The 25,307-nt window shown below is 40.6% G+C and overlaps 1 protein-coding gene across 2 annotated transcripts in view; it reads right to left on the reverse strand.

Annotated features, from left to right (window-relative positions):
* Nucleotides 1-25,307, reverse strand: part of LOC126473340 (uncharacterized) — a 138,788-nt gene that overhangs the window by 93,735 nt on the left and 19,746 nt on the right. For both annotated transcript variants that reach the window (XM_050100336.1, XM_050100335.1), the window contains exon 3: nucleotides 3,714-3,862. In XM_050100336.1, the coding sequence (XP_049956293.1) occupies nucleotides 3,714-3,862 (149 nt within the window). The remainder of the gene's footprint in view (nucleotides 1-3,713; nucleotides 3,863-25,307) is intronic.

The raw sequence follows: 25,307 nt of genomic DNA on the forward strand, positions 1-25,307 counted from the left end.
ATACAAGAAATTGGATCTTACTTTCCAAATTATCCTCACACATACCAGTTTTGCTGCAACTTTTGCACAGCCTTTTCTGTGAACATGGCTACCAACAAGCAGTCCACAAGAATGAACTACAACTGCCCGACTTTCGCAAATAACAGAGTTGGCCGAAAATTGGTGGAATACACTGCTGAGCACAACATGCTGGATCTTCCTTCCAATGCCAGCTCCTCTGTACTACACTGAGGTGACAAAAATCACCGGATGGCTATACGCACATATACAGATGGCAGTAGTATCGCATAAATAAGGTATAAAAGGGCAGTGCATTAGCAGAGCTATCATTTGTACTCATGGAACACATATGAAAGGGTTTCTGGCAGGATTATGGCCGCACAACAGGAATTAATAGATTCCAAAAGCAGAATGTTTGTTGGAGCTAGACACATGGGACATTCCATTTCAGATATCATTGGAGACTCAATATTCTGAGATCCACAGTGTCAAGAGTGTGCTAAGAATACCAAATTTCAGGCATTAACTATTACCGTGGACAACACACAAGCCAACAGCCTCCACTTAGTAACTGAAAGCAGCAACGTCTGCATAGAGTTGTCAGTGCAAACAGACAAGTAATACTGCAAGAAATAGCTGCAGAAATCAATATGGGACAAATGATTAACATATAAGTTAGGGCATCACTGCACAATTTGGCATTAATGGGCTATGGCTGCAGACATCCAACATGAGTACCTCTACTAACAGCAAAACATTGCCTGCAGCACCTTACTTGGATTTGTGACCATGTCGGTTGGACCTTAAACAACTGGAAAACCTTGTCCTGGACAGATGAGCCCAAGTTTCAGATGGTAACAGCTGATGGTAGGGTTTGAGTATGGTGCAGACCCCGTGAAACCATGGACCCAAGTTGTCAATAAGGCACTGTGCAAGCTGGTGGTGGCTTCATAATGGTGTGACCTGTGTTTGCATAGAATCGGCTGGGTGCTATGGTCCAATTTAACTGATCATTGGCTGGAAATGGTTATGTTTGGCTACTTGGAGACCATTTGCAGTCATTCACACACTTCATGTTCAACAATGATGGAATCATGAATCTTTATCTTATTTATATATCAAAAAAACATCAGGCTGGTATGAAATACAAATCCTTGGCAAAAAAGTACATCTGTTCATATAGTCCGGATATGTCATTAGTAAAAGTGAGAACATCTTTAAAATGGCTAAATAAGTTGCAGGCTTTCATTTCTGCACCCTATAGCACAGCTGTTATGCACTGAAGTGCCAAAGAAACTGGTATAGGCATCCATATTCAAATGCAGAGATATGTAAACAGGCAGAATAGGGTGCTGTGGTCGGAAATGCCTATGTAAGACAACAAGTACATAGTGTAGTTCTTAGATCATTTATTGCTGCTTCAATGGCAAGTTATAAGAATTTAAATGAGTTTGACTGTGGTGTCTAAGTCAGCGCACGAGTAATGGTACACAGCATCTTCAAGGTAGCGATGAAGTGGGGATTTTCCCATACAACCATTTCACAAGTGTACCGTGAATATCACGAATCCAGTAAAACATCAAATCTCCGATATTGCTGCGTCAGGAAAAAGATCCTGCAAGAACGTGACCAATGATGACTGAAGAGAATCGTTCAATGAGACAGAAGTGCAACCCTTCCGCAAATTGTTGCAGATTTCAATACTGGGTCATCAACAAGATTCAGCATGCAAACCACTCAATGAAACATCATCAATATGGGCTTTTGGAGCCAAAGGCTCACTCATGTACCCTTGATGATTGCATGGTACAAAGCTTTACGCCTTGCCTGGGCTTGTCAACATCGACATTAGACTTCTGATGACTGGAAACATGTTGCCTGATCCTATGAGTCCTGTTTCAGATTGTATCGAGTGGATGGACAGGTAGGGATATGGAGACAACCTCATGAATCCATGGACCCAGCATGTCAGCAGGCAACTGTTCAAGCTGGTGGAGGCTCAGTAATGGTGTGGGGTGCGTGCAGTTGGAATAATATAGGACCTCTGATATGTCTAGATAGACTCCAACAGGTGAAACATATGTAAGCATCCTGTCTGATCACCTGCATCCATTCATGTCCACTGTGCATTTCGATGGACTTTGGCAATTTTAGCAGAGCAATGCGACACTCCACACGTCCATAATTGCTACAGAGTGGCTCCAAGAACACTCTCCTGAGTTTAAACACTTCTGCTGGCCACCGAACTCCCCGGACATGAACATTATTGACCACAGCTGAGATGCCTTGCAATGTGATGTTCAGAAGAGATCTCCACCCCCTCGTACTCTTACGGATTTATGGACAGCCCTGCAGGATTCATGGTGTCAATTCCCTCCAGCACTACTTCAGACATTAGTTGAATCATTGCCACATCATACTGTGGCACTTCTGCATGCTCATGGGGGCCCTACACAATATTAGGCCAGTGTGTCAGTTTCTTCAGCTCTTCAGTGTATGAAACTGCTAACTAATAAACAGGTATGCACACACTATTGTGTCTGAACAACAACTGAATGAACATAGATGAAATGATCATAAAAATGACTGGACAGAAAGTACATAATGTTATGAAAATAATAATAATAATAATAATAACCCGTGGAGGCCCGGGAAAAGAATAGGCCTCCGGTATGTTCTGCCAGTCGTAAAAGGCGACAAAAAGAACAAACCACTAATAGGGCTAACCCCCCTTTTAGTGTGATTAGTTGGTTCAGGACAGAACTAAAGAAGCCTCGGACAAGCGCCATCATGGTCGGGGACGACGCTTGAACCCTATGCCCACCCACAATGGTAACAACACTGCTAGCCAACTGGAAAATGATTCAAATCCAAATAGAGGTGATTTGCAGGATATGCTTCCTGCAACCACCCTAGAAGGAAAACAAAGACAGAGGATGAGATGGTCAGATGAAGTAAATCGACACCTCATGTTCTGTTATTACCAAGCAACAAACCTAGGAACCAACACAACTGGATACAGATCACAAGTATACACAACATTTATTACCAGATATTGACACTTGTTCAATTACCCGAAAGTTCCTAAATGCAATGTAACATATACCATACAGTTAAAAGGAAGTCACGCTTGATCAAGGTCCGCGTCACCTTCCATTTTTAACCAGACTTAACGTCTGAGACAAGAAAGAAATAATAATAATAATGGGGTAGGAGCGAGATTTGAACATGGATCTCCCACTAAACAATCCAACACTGTGATCACACATCCATGATGTGGTGATTTTTACAAATCACTTAATGTTACCATCTTGAGCTTAGTCCATTCACTGTTTCTAATTTGCTTCTTTTTACGCAGTTCAGTACACCTTCTTCCTGGTTTAATGTGTGATCTATGTTCAGTTTTTGAGGGGCAATCCACTGGGCCATTTTACCACTAAATCTGAGGGGTTGAGATGGGGAGTTTCCCTTGTTAGTTATTTCTGTATAGCGAAGTCCATTTCAATAAAGAACCCACAAACAGTATACACAAGCATGCTGCTATTGTCAAAAAAACTGACATGTTTGAAGGCTTAATGAGTTATTAATTATTCTTCATTCACAATGTTACCTGTGTGGTGCCTGCCAACATCTATTGTTGCATTTAAATCCAAGCCCACATTCAACATTCAATTATCCACAGAAAGAGCTTCAATAAAGACATAGCCACTCACTTTAGCTGCTGGAGTCCATGCGGGATCGCTGTCCATATCCTCAGAGTCAGAGTCTTCTTCAAATTCTTCGAGGTTGTACTTCTTTGTGTTACTTATTTCTTTTGCCTTCCGGGGTGTCATTTCCCTCCTGGGCAAATAAACAGTTTGGTCTGGAATACAAAAAAAGCACATTTTAGTAGAGCCAGGGCACTAAGTAATATGCCTCACTATTTATAACACTGAGCAAATTTCTACTGAATATTAATGCAACAGCATACCCTTGGGTTTTCTGGTGCATTAATTTGTGTAATACAGATAATAATTTAGAAAGCATTGAAACACATTAAATATTTAGCATAAAGTGTGAAGTTTATAAAAAGAAATTCCTTGACTACTAATTTGCCTGGCTGTTTAACAAGTAGATGCGTTGTGATAAATGTCGAGTAACTAATAGCATTCACATTGTCAGTGATAGAAGTTCCATCTTACCAGAGCCATAGTTTGTTCCCTGAAATTTTCACCGACTTCAGAGAATGTCACTTAATTCATAGTGATTTCTAAAATAGTTTTGAAATAATGGTTGTTCTATTTTTCTGGAGGGCATGCAGCTTTACTGTATGATTAAATGATGGGTAAAATATTCCGGAGGTATAATAGACCCCGATTCGGATCTCCGGGCGGGGACTACGCAGGAGGACGTTGTTATCAGGAGAAAGAAAACTGGCGTTCTACAGATCGGAGCGTGGAATGTCTGATCCCTTAATCAGGCAGGTAGGTTAGAAAATTTAAAAAGGAAAATGGATAGGTTAAAGTTGGATATAGTGGGAATTAGTGAAGGTCGGTGGCAGCAGGAACCAGACTTTTGGTCGGGTGAATACAGGGTTATAAATACAAAATCAAATAGGGGTAACTCAGGAGTAGCTTTAATAATGAATAAGAAAATAGGAGTGCGGGTAAGCTACTACAAACAGCATAGTGAACACATTATTGAGGCCAAGATAGACACAAAGCCCACGCCTACTACAGTAGTACAAGTTTATATGCCAACTAGCTCTGCAGATGATGAAGAAATTGATGAAATGTATGATGAGATAAAAGAAATTATTCAGGTACTGAAGGGAGACGAAAATTTAATAGTCATGGGTGACTGGAATTCGACAATAGGAAAAGGAAGAGAAGGAAACGTAGTAGGTGAATATGGACTGGGGCTAAGAAATTATAGAGGAAGCCGCCTGGTAGAATTTTGCACAGAGCATAACTTGATCATGACACTTGGTTCAAGAATCATGAAAGAAGATTGTATACATGGAAGAACCCTGGAGATACTAGAAGGTTTCAGATAGATTATATAATGATAAGACAGAGATTTAGGAACCAGATTTTAAATTGTAAGACATTTCCAGGGGCAGAAGTGGACTCTGACCACAATCTGTTGGTTATGAACTGTAGATTAAAACTGAAGAAACTGCAAAAAGGTGGGAGTTTAAGGAGATGGGACCCGGATAAACTGAAAGAACCAGAGGTTGTACAGAGTTTCAGGGAGAGCATAAGGGAACAATTGACAGGAATGGGGGGAATAAATGCAGTAGAAGAAGAATGGGTAGCTTTGAGGAATGAAATAGTGAAGGCAGCAGAGGATCAAGTAGGTAAAAAGACAAGGGCTAGTAGAAATCCTTGGGTAACAGAAGAGATACTGAAATTAATTGATGAAAGGAGAAAATATAAAAATGCAGTAAATGAAGCAGGCAAAAAGGAATACAAACGTCTCAAAAATGAGATCGACAGGAAGTGCAAAATGGCTAAGCAGGGATGGCTAGAGGACAAATGTAAGGATGCAGAGCCTTATCTCATGAGGGGTAAGATATACACTGCCTACAGGAAAATTAAAGAGACCTTTGGAGAAAAGAGAACCACTTGCATGAATATCAAGAGCTCAGATGGGAATCCAGTTCTAAGCAAAGAAGGGAAAGCAGAAAGGTGGAAAGAGTATATAGAGGGTCTATACAGGGGCGATGTTCTTGAGGACAATATTATGGAAATGGAAGAGGATGTAGATGAAGATGAACTGGGAGATACGATACTGCGTGAAGAGTTCGACAGAATACTGAAAGACCTGAGTCGAAACAAGGCCTCAGGAGTAGACAGCATTCCATTAGCACTACTGATAGCCTTGGGAGAGCCGCTCCTGACAAAACTCTACCATCTGGAGAGCAAGATGTATGAGACAGGTGAAATTCCCTCAGACTTCAAGAAGAATATAATAATTCCAATCCCAAAGAAAGCAGGTGCTGACAGATGTGAAAATTACCGAACTATCAGTTTAATAAGGCACAGCTGCAAAACACTAATGCGAATTCTTTACAGACGAATGGAAAAACTGGTAGTAGCCGACCTCAGGGAAGATCAGTTTGGATTCCGTAGAAACGTTGGAACACGTGAGGCAATACTGACCCTACGACTTATCTTAGAAGAAAGATTAATGAAACGCAAACCTATGTTCCTAGCATTTGTAGACTTAAGAGAAAGATTTTGACAATGTTGACTGGAATACTCTCTTTCAAATTCTGAAGGTGGCAGGGGTACAATACAGGGAGCGAAAGGCTATTTACAATTTGTACAGAAACCAGATGGCAGTTATAAGAGTCGAGGGACATGAAAGGGAAACAGTGGTTGGAAAGGGAGTGATACAGGTTTGTAGCCTATCCCCGATTCTATTCAGTCTGTATATTGAGCAAGTAGTAAAGGAAACAAAATAAAAATTTGGAGTAGGTATTAAAATCCACGGAGAAGAAATAAAAACTTTGAGGTTCGCCAATGACATTGTAATTCTGTCAGAGACAGCAAAGGACTTGGAAGAGCAGTTGAACGGAATGGACAGTGTCTTGAAAGAAGGATATAAGATGACCATCAACAAAAGCAAAACAAGGATAATGGACTGTAGTTGAATTAAGTCGGGTGATGCTGAGGGAATTAGATTAGGAAATGAGACACTTAAAGTAGTAAAGGAGTTTTGCTATTTGGGGAGCAAAATAACTGATGATGGTCAAAGTAGAGAGGATATAAAATGTAGACTGGCAATGGCAAGGAAAGAGTTTCTGAAGAAGAGAAATTTGTTAACATCGAGTATTGATTTAAGTGTCAGGAAGTCGTTTCTGAAAGTATTTGTATGGAGTGTAGCCATGTATGGAAGTGAAACATGGACGATAAATAGTTTAGACAAGAAGAGAATAGAAGCTTTCAAAATGTGGTGCTACAGAAGAATGCTGAAGATTAGATGGGTAGATCACATAACTAATGAGGAGGTATTGAATAGAATTGGGGAGAAGAGGAGTTTGTGGCACAACTTGACCAGAAGAAGGGATCGGTTGGTAGGACATGTTCTGAGGCATCGAGAGATCACCAATTTAGTACTGGAGGGCAGGGTGGAGGGTAAAAATCGTAGAGGGAGACCAAGAGATGAATACACTAAGCAGATTCAGAAGGATGTGGGCTGCAGTAGGTACTGGGAGATGATGAAGCTTGCACAGGATAGAGTAGTATGGAGAGCTGCATCAAACCAGTCTCAGGACTGAAGGCCACAACAACACGAACAGTTGTTCTAATACACAATCTTGTCCTAAAACATACACATTAATGGTAGAAAAGTTGAGAATTAATTCTTTTACTCTAATTAGTGTGTGATGCTTTGATTGTACATGACACACAATTAACACAGAAGTCATTGAAATGTATTAAATTTACTGGGATTTATTCACCAACACAAATAGCAATACAATAATTACAATTATGACCATTTGACATACTACTGATTTAGTATGTACAGTCTACATACAATAATGCGCTACCAAGGAAGCAGTGACCAATATCACACAATGTAGGAAAAGGCAGATTGCTGCTTACTGTAAACAATACACATTAAGTTACATACAGGCACAATTAAAAGACACTTACACAAAACTTTCGGCCAAAGCCTTCATCAGCATAAGAGAAACACACACCAGTCATACACACAAGCAAGCACACCTCATGCACACATTACTGCCAACTCCGGCAGCTCAGGGCGGAATGCAACCATCATGTAGGATGCAAGCAGCAACTGGAGGGGTCAGGGAAGGCAAAGGGATAGCAGTGTACAGGTGGGGGGAGAGGAGAATGCTGTCTGGTGGAGTGTGCAAGGACTATAATGCCAACAGACACAGCATTGGGCGATTCTGGGGCAGGGAGGTGGGTAAAAATGAGTCAAAAAGGAGAGGAGCGGGAAAGATGGGCGGAGGCGTTGGCAGAAGGAAGTAAACAATGAGGGTGGAAGACAAAAATGGGGAGGATATGATAGGACAGAGGAGGTGCAAACTTTTGGGTGAAGGGTGTGGGGACAGTATGTTACTGTAGGTTGAGGCTGGGAAAATTACAGTAGCGGAGAATGTGTTGTAAGGAGTAACTCGCATTTGCACAGTTCAGAAAAGCTGGTGGTGGAGGGGACAATCCAAATGTCCCAGTTTGTGAAGCAGCCACTGAAATTAAGCATGTTACATTTAGCTGCATGTTGCGCCACAGGGTGGTTTATTTTTCTCTTGGCCACAGTTTGGCAGTGGATGTTCATCCCACTGAACACTTGGTTGGTAGTTATACCAATGTTAAAAGCCGTGCAATGACTGTAGCAGAGCTGGTAAATGACATGGGGGCTTTCACAAGTGGCTGGCCCCTCAAGGTGAAGGATAAACCTGTGACAGGACTGGCATAGGAAGCGCTGGGTTGGTGTATTGGGCAGGTCTCGCACCTGGGTCTTCCACAGGTATATAATCATTGTGGCAGAAGGTTGGCATTGGCAGTAGCACAGGGATGGATTAGGATGTTGTGGAGGTTGGGTGGGTGACAGAACATCAGTTTAGGAGGTGTGGGAATGATCCCTGGCAGGATGTCCTTCATTTCAGGGCATGATAACCAAAGCCCTTGCAAAGCCTTAGGCCCATTCCAGGACCCACCTCCTACATGCTTTCCAAAATCCACAAACCCAACAATCCTGGATTCCCATTGTGGCTAGTTATTGTGCCCCCCACTGAAAGAATATCGGGCCTCAAGGACCAACACTTCCAACTAACTGCCCATAATCTATCCTCCCACATCAAAACATCAACCACTTCCTTTGCCAGTTCTCCACCATACCTTTACCTTTACCTCCTGGGTCACTACTCATCACTGTTGATGCCTCCTCCCTATACATCCCCATCCTACATGACCAAGGTCTTACTGCTATTGAACACTACCTTTTGTAATGTCCTTCAGTCTCCAAACCCACTACCTCATTCCTCATACACCTTTCTAACTTTATCCTAACCTGCAACCACTTTTTCTTTGACGGGAAGATACTCAAACAAATCTGCATCACAGCCACGGGCACCCACATGGCACCCTCTGCCAAACTGTTTATGAACCATGTAGATGAGCACCTCCTAGCCTCCCAAAATGACAAACCCCTGCTCCTGTTCAGGTTCATCAATGATATTTTCATCATCTGGACCCAGGGCCAAGATACCTATCTTTGTTCCTTAACATCCTCAACACCTTCTCTTCCACCTGCTTCACCTGGACCTCCTCAACCCAGTGTGCCACCTTCCTAGACAGTTGACCAATTCCTCTCATATGGCTCCATTTGCACCTCTGTCCACTTTAAACCCACCAATCACCAACAGAACCTGCATTTTGACAGCTGTCATCCCTTCCACACCAAAACATCCCTCACATACAGCTTGGCCATCTGGGGACAACATATCTGCAGTAAGTGCCTCCTTTGTCATGCAGTACCACCCTGTATTGGACCAACTGAACCACATCCTTTGCCAGAGCTTTGATTATCTATCATCATGCACTGAAATGAGTGACATCCGACCCAAGATACTTCTCACGCCACATAAAGTGGTGTTCTATTGCCCACCCAAACTCCGCAACATCTAGTCCATCCCTATGCCATTCGCAATCCTAGCCCCATGCCACAAGGATCATATCCCTGTGGAAGACCCACGTGCAAGCCTTGCACAATCCACCCACCCAGTACTTCCTATTCCAGTCCTGTCACCAACTGTGAAAGCTGCCATGCAAGCAAAGTAGACCACCCTATGGAACAACATGCAACTGAATGTAACATACTTAATCTCAATGGCTGCTTCACTTCCCAAGCCATCTGGATTGTCCCCTCCACCACCAGCTTTTCTGAACTGCATGGGTGGGAGTTACTCCTTTCAACACATTCTCTGCTAGCACAATTTTCAAGCCTCAAACTACAGTAATATACTGTCCCCATACCCTCCACCCAAAAGTTTCCAAACCCTCTGTCCTATCATCTCCTCCCCATTCTCATCTCCCACCCTCTTTATTTACTGCCCTCTGCCAACACACTTACTCATCTTTCCCCACTCCTCTCCTTTTTTCCCAACCTTTCTGCCCCACAATCTCCTGACAATGGGCCTGTTGGCATTCTAGTCCCTGCACAGGATACATCTGTCTACCCCCCCCCCCCCCCCAACCCATGCACTACTATCCCTTCCCCTTCTCTGGCCCCTCCAGACTGCTGCTTGCACCCCGACCTGCCAGAGTTTGCAGTCATGTGTGCATGAGTTGTTCTTGCTTGTGTGTATGAATGGTGTGTGTTTCTCTTTTGCTGAAGCATGGTTTTGCTGAAAGCTTTATGTAAGTGTCTTATAATTATGCTTGTCTGCAAACTTAAGTGCCTTCTTCACAGTGAGTAGCAATCTATCATTTCCTACATTGTTGTTGTTCAATATCACACAGTCAGACCAAGTATATTAGTTTAGATTCTATACAATGCATAGCAGTCAAACAAGACAGAGGAGACTAGACAACTGAAATCAAAAACAGCCTTCTCAAACAGTCCTCAAATTAGGCTAGTTACTACTTACTTATTGTATGCTTTTAAGCACAATATTAAATATAAGGCACAGTCCATATCAATTCAAGCAGGCTAGGAAAAAATCTTACCTTCATAGTCTCGGATGTTATTGAATTTAGCATATGTTAAAATGAAGGCCTAAGTAAGGAACACGTATTTTTTATTTTCTCCAAAAACATTTCTGCTCAGAGATACAGCCCTCCAAAGATGCCACTGTGCAAACCATTTTGAAGATGTGAATTTTGGAAAAAAATTTAGAATGCTGTATCTCTGGAACAGTTCTATACATTTTGTTGGTTTTTTTTTTTTTTTTTATTTGAGAGATAACTGCTTTCTGAATACAAAGAAATCCTCCATCTGTCAAAGTTCTTTTACTATAGTGTTCTGAACTTTTTTAGAATTTATGGATTTTTTCAAAAATGCCAATCTATAAAATTTTGATTTTTTTTCTGTTGATTAGTACCATATAGTTCTACATTACCTGAAAAGGAGAGATTCCAATTTTAAGTTGAACAGGTTTTATGAACAACTGAAATTGTTGCCATACATAAAACCTGTTTTATTACCACATTATCACATAACAGGCTCATAAAAATCAAAACCTAGCCTCATTTAACATAATTTTAGTTTTGAAAGATGAGCAAGGTACTCATTTCTCAAGCATTTTAAATGGTTCTAAAATGGACGGGAAAGGTCCAAAGACTTGAAGGTTTCAATTTATACGTCTTCTGTGCACTCTGTTTTGTACTGAAATTAGCCAGACAATGAACTAAAAATGTGTTCCACTGCTACAGTATCTTCCCTTGATATAGAGTGATGTCTCCCTGTTGAACCAATAGGAACTGGAGCACTTTCAATCTTCTAAACATTGTGTCTGCAGCTCATGGTCCAGCAGCTAGCATTGCTGCCTCTGGATCATGGGGTCCCAGGTTTTAATCCAGCCGGGTTAGGGATTTTCTCTGCCCGGGGACTGGGTGTTTGTGTTGTCCTCATCGTCATTTCATCATCATCATCATCATTTGTGACAGTGGCTAGATTGGACTGTATAAAAATTGGACTGTGTAAAAATTGGGACTTCGTACGGGTGCTAATGACCACGCAGTTGAGTACCCCACAAACCAAATATCATCATCAAAATATTGTGAACAGGAAGTGAGCACTGATGGTGTTTTTGCTGTCCTTCAGCTAGGAACCTATATCCGGCAGCTGGTCCGTGTGGTAGCATAAAGTTCACTATAGTTTCGTTTAACTCATAACTGGTGTCTATAATCTCTGCAATCCACCAGTCACAGTCATATACACACACACACACACACACACACACACACACACACACACACACACACACACACACACCACAAACATCCCCCTTCTCAGGTTGTGAATCTGAATATTATTCTGCTGCTTCTCTGGTGTTGGCCGAATGAATGAAATTTCTTCTTTCTTGCTCTTTAGAGTGCATGCAATAAGAGTTCGCCCATCACTTTGAATCTAAAAATGTGCCTCTTGAATTCCTTTCACATGAGTAGTTTGTTTGGAACATTCTTCTTTTTTCTGCTCACGGAATTCTTCGATTTCCTCTTTGGACAAAAAAATGAGAACTGTGGATGTAAGATTGCACGACTCTCATAAAATCCTCAGCATTCTGAATCAGAGCTGCATTTGGTCTGGAGAGTTGGCACAAGCGACTTACTCAATTCAAACAGCTGGTAACAATTTTTAAAATGACTAGGAGGACCATCATAAATAAAGATGATCTTCTCTGCCCCTGTTTGCAATTGAAGAATTTTGCACATTGCTAGTAAAGCATGTGCTGAGTAATGTTCTGTGTCATCACTTATAACTGCAACACTTGTGGTCTTGTTTTGAAAGTTGTCACTTCTGTAAAAATTGAAACCTGGTCATTACTTCAATGGTACCCTTGTACTTCTTGTGGGAGAATTACAGACCAGTTCTCGGCAAACTCAGAGTGAAGCACTAAACATAGTTCTTCAGCCTGTACACACCCTTTCACTACCGCAATGTGTTATTGTCGCAGTTTCTTCAGATGCGGGTGTGCTACTGCTTTCACTGACCATTTATCAAGTTCATCAATGAAACTGTCAAAGGCCACAGTTTTCTTAATTAGTTTATTTCCCTACCATGTTGTAATTTCTGCACTGACCATTTACCTAGTTCGTCAATGAAACTATCAAAGGCAACAGTTTACTTAATTAGTTTATTTTCCTATCATGTTGCATATGTAATTTCTGGAGAGTTATCTGCTATGTCTTCCAGGCCAACTGTCTGTAAAGACAGTCCTACCTTTCCAGGGCAGTCAACACATTCTTGAAACAAACAAGTCTCTTGCTATATATCGCAGACTACTAATGACTCCACATGCCCAACCAAGGTGTCATATGTTGTGTGCTCCAGTAAGTTCTTCAACGTTACCACACAAAGTTCAAAATTCATGCAGCAACACACATAAACAGGCATCTATAGGTGGGTGTGGAATTACGCACTTAAGTCATAGTGCATAAAATTTTGATCTTCCAACATGTGAAGTTGTATAGTTGCTCTTATAAACTGCAAAAGTTTCTTTAATACTGCAAGTCATGTACCTCTTCACTTTCACAACTTTTTGACCTTTAACTCTTACATTTATAGTGTCTTTTTTGTTGGCACTCTGGCGAGAACAGTCGCATTTATCTTCCAGATAAAATGAGTGCACTATTTGAACTTGAGCTGCTTCTACAGGATGACCATAATAGGGATCTGGTCTTCCAAAGACACCTTTTACAGAACTCGCATTTCTCGATTTCTCTATCATGTACTTTGATACTGATGGAACGTGGTTCAAAATTGTTTTCTTTGAAAATATCTCTGGAACAATAGTTAAAACCAGCACCTTTTCACTATAGGATGCACAATATTCAATGGCTGAATTGATATGTGCAAAATATTCCTGGCAAGAAGTGCAAGAGTGCTTTGGTTCATTGTCTTCTGAAGATGGAATTACTACTTTTAAGAGTGTGGCCAGTTTTTCTGTAGTGTATTCATCCATAACTTCAGTAGTTTCTCTGTGCTTTCTTATGACTCGACTTCACTGACCACGATTTCTTAACAGGGCTAAAACCTACCTCTGTAGTGGACTGATTCAGGGTATATAGTTCTTCCTCTCCTGATGCAAAATTTGCATAATCTGCACCATGGAAGGCTTCACCTTGTTCAGATACTGTCATTGTTGTTATTCTGTCAAAACATTTAAAACACAAAAAGTCATCGCTGGAAATATCTTCATTTTGAAACAGTCTTCAAATAAGAACACTTATTCCCAACCTGAACAAAGTATGTTTTTTTTGTTTGTCTTATATATCACTCTTTTATGGATATGCAAATAGTCAGCACACTTCACTCTCCTGTGGCCCCAGTCAGAAGACATTTGAAACAGTCCTTTTCACAAAGTGTCAACTAGCAAATTCCTCACGAAAACACACAACTTACTGGATGGTCTCAGATTTCTTAGAAGCCTCTTCAATAAACAAATTAGCACTGAACAACTACAATACAGAAAACTACAATGAACAACCACAACAAAGAAACTGACAGGAAACAACAACAAAGTGTAAGAAATATCACAACAATGAAAGTGAAAAGAAATAACTGCAGCAAAGACAATAGAAATAAACATTGTAACAAAGAAATTAGTAAGAAACAACTTCAGTGAGGACATATATTACCCTTGAAAGCTATAAATTATTTTTAAATATAAAACCTGTCCAACTTAAAAGTGGAAGCTCTCCTTTACAAATAATATAGTACATGGTACTAATCAACACAAAAAAATCTAATTTTTCTGGATTGACATCTTTGAAAAAAAAAATTTCTGTAAATTACAAAAAAAAAAAAAAAAAAAAAAAAAAAAAAAAAAAAAAAAAATATCCAAAAGGCGACAGTAAAAGAACTTTGACAGATATGTCCAAATGGAGGATACCATTGTAATCAAAAAGCAATTATCTTTAAAATAAAAAAACTCTAACAAAACATCTAGAACTGTCACAGAGATATGTCATTTTAAAAAAAATTCCGATATTCACATATTCAAAATGCTGTTCACAGTGTCATCTTTGGAGGCCTGTATCTCTGGGCCGAAATTTTTTTCGAGAAAACAAAAAAATACATGTTTCTTATTTACGCCTGAATTTTAACATATGCTAAATTCAATAACATCTGAGACTGTGAAGATAATCCTCCTGCCTTAAGTGATACAGATTATGCCATAATTACAAACAACACCACACGCAACTTACAAAGAGACGTCTAAACTTTTAATATAATCAACTGCATTATTCATAGCTATCAGGAAAGCACTGAAAGTACCACAATAGACCCTACTGGGGCATTCTGTAACTATGTGATGAACAGTTCACCTGGTTGCTCCACAACTGCATTTTGGAGATGGAGGTTTACCCTTTCAATGAAAAAGAGCTCACACTTCTGCCATGATTAGTACGTATTCTGTTAAACATTGTCCATGTTTTGCACAATTGGTCAAAGGCAGAGGTTTCTTACTTATGCAGGGCAAGTTTTGCTAATGTGGAGCACAAGTCCCTGTCCAGTCTCTTTCCCATGAGTCTCTAAAGTTGAAGTGAGATGTGTACAGTTCCATGTTATTTTCATGGATGGTTTTCTTAGCTGAAGCCAATTTCTTTCTAGGATAACTGCATCTCGATGGATAGGGAGTTGCAGGTTTCCTAGTATCCATTTAAACTCATGGAGTAAAGCTGCATTTCATTGAAGTCCAGGGGGCAAAATGTGACTTATATGGACAACCATTTTATGTCGTTTGGTCTTAGTGTACCACTATTGAGCCATACAGGAGCACCATACTCCATAGTTGAGTAGACTAGTCCAAGTGCTGAAGAGTATGGAGTTTCAGCAGGGAACCCCAGGTTGTTCCACACAGTTTATGTAGGATGTTGGTTCTAGTTCAAATCTTCACAGTGGTGTTTTCCAACTGCTTCTTGTAAGATAGTGTCCAGTCCAATGTAACCCCTACATATTTTGGGTGCTAATTATTGAGTAGTCTGTCACAAAAATAGACCTGGAGCTGTCTATTCACCACTCTGTTGTACAAATGGAAAACAAGCTATCTCTGTCTTTGTGGGGTTTGGTTTCAATCTCTATCTCCGAAAAGAATTTCCCATTGTCACCAGATCACATGTTAAGAGGGCTTCCGTTTCTTCAAAATTTCGATGTCCCACTGCCACCCCTGAGCCATCGGCATATCCAAACTTACAAGACCTAGTGTCAGGCTATCGGAGATGTACAGATTAAACAGGAGTGGTGAGGACAGGTTCCTGATGCAGTCCATTATTTAGCATCTTTGACAAGCTTATCTTGCTGCCCAGTAAATATGGAATGACCTTTCAGCAACTTTGTTATGTAGTGAACTGTTTTTCTGCATGGGAATATTTGGATGAGTTTATAGAGAAGGTCACGTCTCCAAACAGTGTCATAAGCTCCTGAGAGATATAAATGCAGTTGATGTTTTTAAATTATTTTGAAAGCCTGCTTCTAACTAGGTTGTAAGTGACATTATCTAGTCTGTGCAGCTTCTTTCTGGGTGAAAACCAGCTTGTTCAATATGAATTTTCTCTAGTATTACATCTAAGATACTTTTGTAGATGACTCTTTCAAGAAGCTTGTATATAGAGTTAAGAAGGGCTACTGGGTGGTAGCTTTTCAGCTCATTACTTGGTTTTCCCAGCTTAATGATAGCAATGACATTAGACTTTTTCAATACATCATGATATTGGTAAAGAATGCTGATAGCTATTTTGTCATATATTTATCACAATTCAGGAGGAATTCAGGATGAATTCCATCAGATCCCGGTGCTTTTCCCACTTCTTTGAATGCCACTGTTATTTTCTCAACACTAAACGACTGGGAAAATACGTTCTGCTTGGGACTAGATGTCTTCTGGGCATAAATTCACGTGTGCCTTGTCCCTTGATTAGAAGCAGTCCCAACATGATTCACAATCTTGCCTGGGTGCAAGGCTGTGTTACCTTTTGCATTCTTACGATTTCCACCGCACATCTTTAAAAGTGCCCAGGCTTCTCTGTTAAATCTTTTGAAGTTAAGGTTCACAACTGTTTCTGATGATTTCTCACACTGAGCCATGTCTAGTGTGAATAGCAGGTCATCTGCTCTCTCTCCATCCTCTTCTTGGAGGAAATCCTTCTGTAGTTCTTCACAAAGAGCATTCCATCCTGGTATGTAATCCCTGCAGGATCCTCTAGGTATGGTCTTCTTTACTATTTCAGTCATTGCTCTTATGTACCTTTGGTAGCTTTCGACAGTGGATGGAATATTGCCTAAGAATATGTCAAAGTGGTTGGAGAACTTCTTCCAATCTGTCTACTGAAAATTCTATCTTGGAAGGGGATACGACCTGATCAAGGGGATGCTTACTCCTATTTCAATTAGAGCTGATCGATGTTAGCTGTGTGGGAAGTCTTGAAGTAGTCTGTGGGTCCTTTGCAGTTCTCATTGTCTTTGCTTATGAAGTGTGAATAAGGAATGTACTCTGCTGATTTAAAAGATCCCTTCTCTTTTGCATCAAATAGCAGAAATAGATTGTTATCATCAGCACAGCTTGTTAGTGTTTCACTGTAGCTATCGTTGACCCTATGTTTCCATTGTGTGTAGTGACTGAAAAGGTCCCCAACATAGACTGCTGGGTGGGGCTATAGAGGTATGGTTTCTTATGTCCATTCGGTGGTGGAGGAGTTTATACATCGGATGAATCACCTAAAACTTACACTGCAAATATTGCATAAGTCAAAAGTGCTATTGTTGTGCAGTTTTCACAGAATGGACCAGCAGTCAGGAGCTTATACTGTTAGCCAGTAAACAAATTTTAATATTACTTAGAAAGTGTATTTTTTGTGCAAACATACACCTTCCTTTTAACATCAATGTCTGTTGACATTAACAAACTAAATGTAGGGTGAATTAGAATGTCAGTGGTGTTTGTTGCAGGATTCTAGCGTGAGTCTTTACAAGATGATATATTTTGAAAAATTTCCACACCGACATTTATTTGTGTGATTCAACTTGCATAGTTTTTAGATACAATGTTGTTTGCTTACAGTGTTCTTGTGAGTTCCTTGAGTACATTGTGACTTGCTGGTTAGTGTGTGACAATATGAGGAGTATGTCATGAATGGATGATCAGATTTATGTGTACGGAGAGTGTAAGAAGGATGCAGTTCATTCTTGAACGGAGTATGCAGCAAGATATCTCAATAGATTTCAGCCATCTTGGCAATTATTTATCAATCCCTGTAACCAGTTATGTGAAAGTGGTAGTGCAATGTTTTGACAGCGTACCAGAAGGAAACAAACGATGACAGAAGAGGTGGAAATTAATGTTCTTGCTGCTGCTGCAATTGATCCACACATTAGCTCCTGCACTATCACACAAGTAAGTGGTATAAGTCAGACAAGTCTCCTAAGCATTCTCCACCCCTACCACATCTCACTCTGTCAAGAGCTGCATGTTACGGTTATGAGAATTGTGTTAACTTTTGTACAAAGGCATTAAGACAGTGCACTCCAGACGTATCATGCATCTTTTTTAGTGACGAAGGCACATTTTCCAATCATGGCCAAGTAAATCACTAAAACTTGCACTATTGGTTTGTTGACAATCACTGTTGGCTTCGTCAGGTGGAACATCAGCATCCATGGAGTGTAAACATGTGGTGTGGGATAGTGAACCACCAGCTCGCACTAAACTGTAATTTCCAAGACTACTGGGAAGAAGATTTCTTTACTTCCAACAACAATCACAGCATTGAGTCGAAAATCGCAATTTGTATTTGACTTATGTAACACTTTTATTGACACCAGAATCTGTTTGTGGAAACTCTTAAATCCTACAGTTAAACAGCTTTTGGAGAGGTATGCAGATGAATCTGTGCACAGTTAGTCAAGTTTGAAAAAATGTTAAGTGAGTGTTACGGTGAAGTAGTGAAAATCATTAAAGATGAAGGAAAAAATAAAATGATATGGATTTCAATTGACAAGTCAGCTGATCCTACAGGTTGTTTTATTACCAGTGCATTGGGGGACAATTACATCCTTCAGAAGATAAACCATGTGCTCTCATTTACAGCAGAGTATCTAGAAAAAATTTACAATTCAGCTATTGCAAAGTTATTTACCAGTTCATAAAGGTTACCATGACCTGAAGAAATTCTGTATGACAGTGTATTACTTTTCATCTCAGATGCTGCACCACACATGAAAAAGCTGGAACAACTTTAAAAATTGCTACTTCCAAACATGCTTAACTTGACCTGCGTAGCACATAGTTTCAACAAGACATCAGAAGAGAGAGAAAGTTGCTTCTGAACATTGACGAATCAATTTCCAGTATTATGATGTTTGTGAAAGCCCACTCAAGGATTCACACATTTCAAGGCTTCGCACCAGATATGCATCTGCCTCTTCAACTTATCATAATGAGATTTTGGAGGGGGGGGGGGGGGGGGCTGGCTTTCAGCAGCAGTTTACTATGTTTCACATTTCCTGAGCAATCTAAGGTGATCATCGCTCTGGAGGTTGAAGCATCTATAACTGCAGCAGCAAAGAAACTTTGGGGGTGAGAAGTGACTAATTTTCATTGCAGCCAAGTTCAGTTTAACTTCCATTCCAGCCAAGTTTGGTTTCCTGCCACAAGTGATCTGCCAGCTTCAAGAAAAAGGGCAGCCATTGATTTTTCAGTGAAAGTTGTGGAGCTGTGAAAAAATAGGACAGTGTGACAGGGAAATGGGGTTCACTAGTTACGAAAAGTGTAAAATGGTGTTTTAAAAAAATCCCAATTTTGACAAACTTAGAAACATTTTAAATATTCTATTAGGTGACAATTCTAATGCAGTAGAAGTGGGCGCCCACAATAGTTCAACATTTTAGATTTGCCCCTGTTACCTCTGTAGATGATGAAGAGTCACTTTCTCATATGAAAAATGTCTTGACACAACTCTAGAAAATTTAAAAAAGCATTTGACTATCATGTACAACCAATAAGATGATATGGCACTGTAATGTATAGTCTTACAAGAAACACTTTCAATTTTCTGTCAATCAGAATTAGTATTTTGTTTAAAGCTTTAAAGTTACTCAATACAGTATTAACATAAATTCTCTGAAAAGAGTGATCTTGTAAATAAATAGGCATTTTCTAGATTGCCTTTTATTGCCTATTTTAGCTATTTAAAATGCCTTTTTGGCTGCCTGTTTCGCTGATTTATAACGCCTAAACTTCCTGATTCTGGAAATGACAATCATAAACCACTACTTTAGGATATATTTCGAGTTAACTATCATAATCTGTTATACCAAACAATGGAAAATCCAGGATGGAATGTAACAATATTATGAAAAGGAAAGTAGCGGAAATGCAGAGTCACAAATAGGCACAACAAAAAGACTGTGTCACAATATAACCTTTCAGCCAACAAGGCCTTTGTCGATCTCTCTCTCTCTCTCTCTCTCTCTCTCTCTCTCACACACACACACACACACACACACACACACACACACACACGATTGCAGCCTCTGGCAGCTGAAGTCACGCTGTGAACAACAGCAGCAGTGCATGATGGGAGCAGCAACTGGGTAGGAGTAAGGAGGAACCTGGGGTGGGAAGGGGAAGGGATAACAGGGTAGGGGTGGCTACCATCACGCACTGCTGCTGTTGCTCGCAGTATGGCTTCAGCTGCCAGAGGCCACAGGTGTGTGTGTGGGGGGGGGGGGGGGGGTCTATTGTTGACAAAGGCCTTGCTGGCTGAAAGCTTATGTTGTGACAGTCTTTTTGTTGTGCTTATCTGCGTCTCAGGGTCTCCACTATATGGAGAGTAGCAACTGTTCTTTTCATAATATTGTTATACTTGGTTTGTCTGTAATAAGGTACAAATGACCATAATTAAAAAAAAAACAGAACTTTTTATTTATTATTTAAAATTCTTCCTTCTCAGTTACACTTTGTAGTCGGAGTGCACTAATAGCTTCTGAGACCACCAGTTATACATATACTCAAACAATAGAGCCCAATTTATAATAGTTGTTCAAATACTTTAAAAATAGAGCCCAATTTATAATAAACACTGTTACTTGTGATGGAGCAAAAAGAAATTTCAACTCTCAAATCATTTGCAGAAGAGATGACTAATAAAATGAGTTTTTAATTTTGACTAACTAACTTCCAGTTTATTTCTTGTCCTGTGAAAGAACTTAGCAACAGAGCACAGAAACATAATCTGAAAGAAGAACTAATAACAAACTGGCTCGACAGAATATTTGTTTTCTGTTTTGTCATGTCACATCACGTCAAGCAACCTGCAGTTCTTACAAGAATAATTTTATTGGCTACAAATACCAGTTAGAAGCAGGTGTGTGATTTTACAGACCCTTGACGTGGCAGCTGCAAAATGTGCCGTTATCCGCTTTGAAAACTGTTGTTATTCTTCACTTTTTCATAATAAATACTTTATTTACTTTAAGTCATAAGTCCAGGAGGAAATGCCAAATGATAATATGAAGTGAAACAATGGATGCTAATGAGGCGATACTTTTAAGGTTATTTTTGTTCTGCTCATCAAGTTTGTATATACAAATGTTATTGATATTCATCTGGGTCAAAGATCTAAGACATCAAAACTGCACCATTTCTTGAAATACATCCAGCAGTATCATCACTAATATACCAATAAGACTTGTTGTTGGCAGTACAAGTACATTATTTGCCACAAACACTATGAATTAGGTTGAGCACTTGCAAATGAAAACTGAGGAAAGTTTCCAACCCATTTCTCATACACAAACAGCAGTTGACCAGCGTTGCCTGGTGAAACGTTGTTGTGATGCCTCGTGTAAGGAGGAGAAATGCGTACCATCACGTTTCCGACTTTTGATAAAGGTTGGATTGTAGCCTATCGTGACTGCGGTTTATCGTAGAGCCACATTGCTGCTGGCGCGTTGGTTGAGATTCAATGACTGATAGCAGAATATGGAATCAGTGGGTTCAGGAGGGTAAAACGGAACGCCGTGCTGGATCCCAATGGCCTCGTATCACTAGCAGTCGAGATGACAGGCATCTTATCAGCATGGCTGTAACTGATGGTGCAGCCACGTCTCGATCCCCGAGTCAACAGATGGGGAAGTTTGCAAGACAACAGCCATCTGCACGAACAGTTCAATGAGGTTTGCAGCACCATGGACTATCAGCTCGGAGACCATGGCTATTTTTATCCTTGACACTGCATCACAGACAGGAGCGTATGCGATGGTATACTCAACGATGAACCTGGGTGCACGAATGGCAAAACGTAATTTTTTCGGATGACCTCAGGTTCTGTTTACAGCATCATGATGTTTGCAACCGTGTTTGGCGACATCGCGGTGAATGCACATTGGAAGCGTGTATTCGTCATCGCCATACTGGCGTATCACTTGGCGTGATGGTATGGGGTGCTTTCGATACACATCTCTGTCACCTCTTGTTCGCATTGACGGCACTTTGAACAGTGGACGTTACATTTCAGATGTGTTACGACCCGTGGCTCTACCCTTCATTCGATCCCTGCGAAACCCTACATTTCAGCAGGATAATGCACGACGACATGTTGCAGGTCCAGTACGGGCCTTTCTGGATACAGAAAATGTTCGACTGCTGCCCCGGCCAGCACATTCTCCAGATCTTTCACCAACTGAAAACGTCTGGTCAATGGTGGCCAAGCAACTGGCTCGTCACAACACGCCAGTCACTACTCGTGATGAACTGTGGTATCGTGTTGAAGCTGCATGGGCAGCTGTACCTATACACGCCATCCAAGCTCTGTTTGACTCAATGCCCAGGCTTATCAAGGCCATTATTATGGCCAGAAGTGGTTGTTCTGGGTACGGATTTCTCAGGATCCATGCAACCAACTTGCGTGGAAATGTAATCACATGCCAGTTCTAGTATAATATATTTGTCCAATCAATACCCGTTTATCATATGCATTTTTTCTTGGTGTAGCAATTTTAACGGCCAGTAGTGTATATATTGGCGGTTCCACAATTAGGTAAAAATATTTTTAAAATGTCAATGCTGTCAAGTAACTGCGAGTGGAGGACTTACAACATAACACATAACATTAAAATTCTTTTATTGTTTTTTTAAACAAATATTCTGCAACTTGGATAATAAGGAATAAGGAGAGTTGGAAACTCAATAATCTACTTTTTAAATGGAGTAACATAAGCAAAAAATCAATATTTGACAACTCACTCTAATAACAAGACATAAAAGTTATGTGAAGCTGCTTTATAGCATAACTTTCACATCTAACCATTGATCCCTCTCCTTACACAGAGCAATAAGGTATAAAGAAGGCAACAGTCCTCTCCAACGACCTATATTCTGCAGTGCTAGCAATGGACATCCAACTTCAGACTGCTTCCACACATGGCAAACTGTGTGCTTGCTGGCAACCCCATTTTCTTCACTAATATCTGTTAACTTTGTTGCACCAAGGTTCTGTCTGGCAAAGCAGGCAATTCTTTTGAACAACTCAGCAAAATGATGTCATAAGGAGGGTGTCGCAAGACATGTCAGTAATTAGGTGCTGGTGCAAGAATACATACTCGGCACGTTGACATTGCAGAAGTCAACCACAGGGCTTCTGAAAGGAGAAGACCCGCACCATTACAATACTGCCAAGACTGTCAAATTGCCGATATGACAGGAAAAAAAAAGAGCAATGGTGTTATAGTTACTCAATGTTTGGGCCTGACGCCTTAGCTTGGAGGACATAACTGCTACCATTTCAGAAATGACAGTGGACCAGGCTACCATATATACAGATACCACCAAATTTAGAAATTCAGTCTCAGACATTGTTAGCCACTAGTCACAAGGGAGGTATGTGCCAGTCTTTGAGCCAACATTGTCAATGATCTGCTACTGCCGGACACTGTTTTCACCAACCACTAGCCACTGTGTGCTAAATTTGTATGTTACCAACTTGGTGCCTTTCCATTGACAGGCCACACACTTGGTAGCTACCATCTGCTGCCAGCCATGTTCCTGGTGGATCAGAGTTCCAGCATGGGCCATCTATCTGCCCAGCCATCACTGTCCAATCATGCAAATGCTGTCATTGTTCATCAGCCTGTGAGAGCACAAGCATCACCATCACCCTGTGCTGCTGCCACCATCCACGACACATGCCACTCCTCTCCATTCCTGATTCAGCACTACAGCCCCTGTGCTCATGCTGTGGCCAGCCTATGTCGTGGGGAGCATTGGCCACCTTCTTGGTACCATCTTTGTAGCTGTAGCTTGTTATGAAATAAAGTGATTTTTTTTTTTCAACAAGTACTTTTCCCATGGAAAATCATCACCTGCACCTGACATCACTGCAGGCACACCCAGGGTGGTGAGTTGCAGATATCCTGACCTTATTGCCTACCAGCCACACCTTTCACCACAGCAGTCACTCATCCCATCCTCTACATTCGATGACAGAACTGGTTGCTGCCACCTCTACATCAGCAGCTGTAACGTGCTGCATCAACATGCACTATGGTTGTGGTATGTGTTGTTTTGACATGCGTAAGGTAATAATCAAAAGCAGATATTCAAACAGAGAATTAGTTACAGTACAAAGTGTTGCGTTAGTATTATATTTGTATTATATTTAAGTGGCTTCCTCATCATTCTATTTTGGTATCTTGTCATTTGTTTTTTGTGGAACTGACCAATGGTCCACCATATCAGAGTCAAAGACACATGGTGTTGTCTCTGAGGAAACGCAGAGCACGTTAGCATCTCAATTATCTGTACTGAGAGCAGACAATGTGATCACATGTGAGCAAATAAAAGGCTATGGAAGGGAAAAGCGCTGTACCCAGTTTACCTACTCCGATTTACATAAAGATGAGACAGATGACACGAATGGTTAGACAACTTGAGGGTCTGTGGATAAGAAACAATAGGCATATAGAAGCACTTGAGAGATAAAATAAGAATAGTACCTACACAAAAGCAACAAGTCAGGGAAAGAGGTTAATAGTGTGAGTTTAACCGAAGCAGGAGGGAGTAAGATTATGGGATTAACAGCTCCAATATCTTGGGGAAATTCACGGTGTGAAGGAACTGATAATTACAGACAAAATAAATATGTGCTACACTGAAGTACATGATGATGGTGTGAATAGCAACACGGGTAGACCTAATTAGGTGGAGTAGTATCTACATCATTTGGAGATAATAGGTATTGTGTACAACCCGGGGAGCCTAGACCAGGTTTGTCCCTGAATGGCCAAGCACCATGAATACTTGTGCCAATGATTTTCGCATCATGCAGCGCGCAGGTGGAGATGTTAATTTTGCTGTAAACGCTATGAAGGATACACATCAAGCTATTAATCATTTTAATTATGTTACAAACATTGTGGATAAGGAAGTGATACATATGCATTTATTTCTGACAGATGTAGATTCGTCATCACTTGTCACATCCTCTTAAGGGCGGAGAGGGGAAGGGATATAAAAGAGGAAAAGCACTTGTAAGAGGAGTGACTGGGCTGGCAAGGCTGAATCCTTACAGAATATGTGCCCGAGGATCAGGAGGTTCTTAAAGTTGATGATACTTGAATGTAATATGCAC

The sequence above is a fragment of the Schistocerca serialis genome, chromosome 4 (assembly GCF_023864345.2).
Source record: "Schistocerca serialis cubense isolate TAMUIC-IGC-003099 chromosome 4, iqSchSeri2.2, whole genome shotgun sequence".
Lineage (NCBI taxonomy): Eukaryota > Metazoa > Arthropoda > Insecta > Orthoptera > Acrididae > Schistocerca > Schistocerca serialis.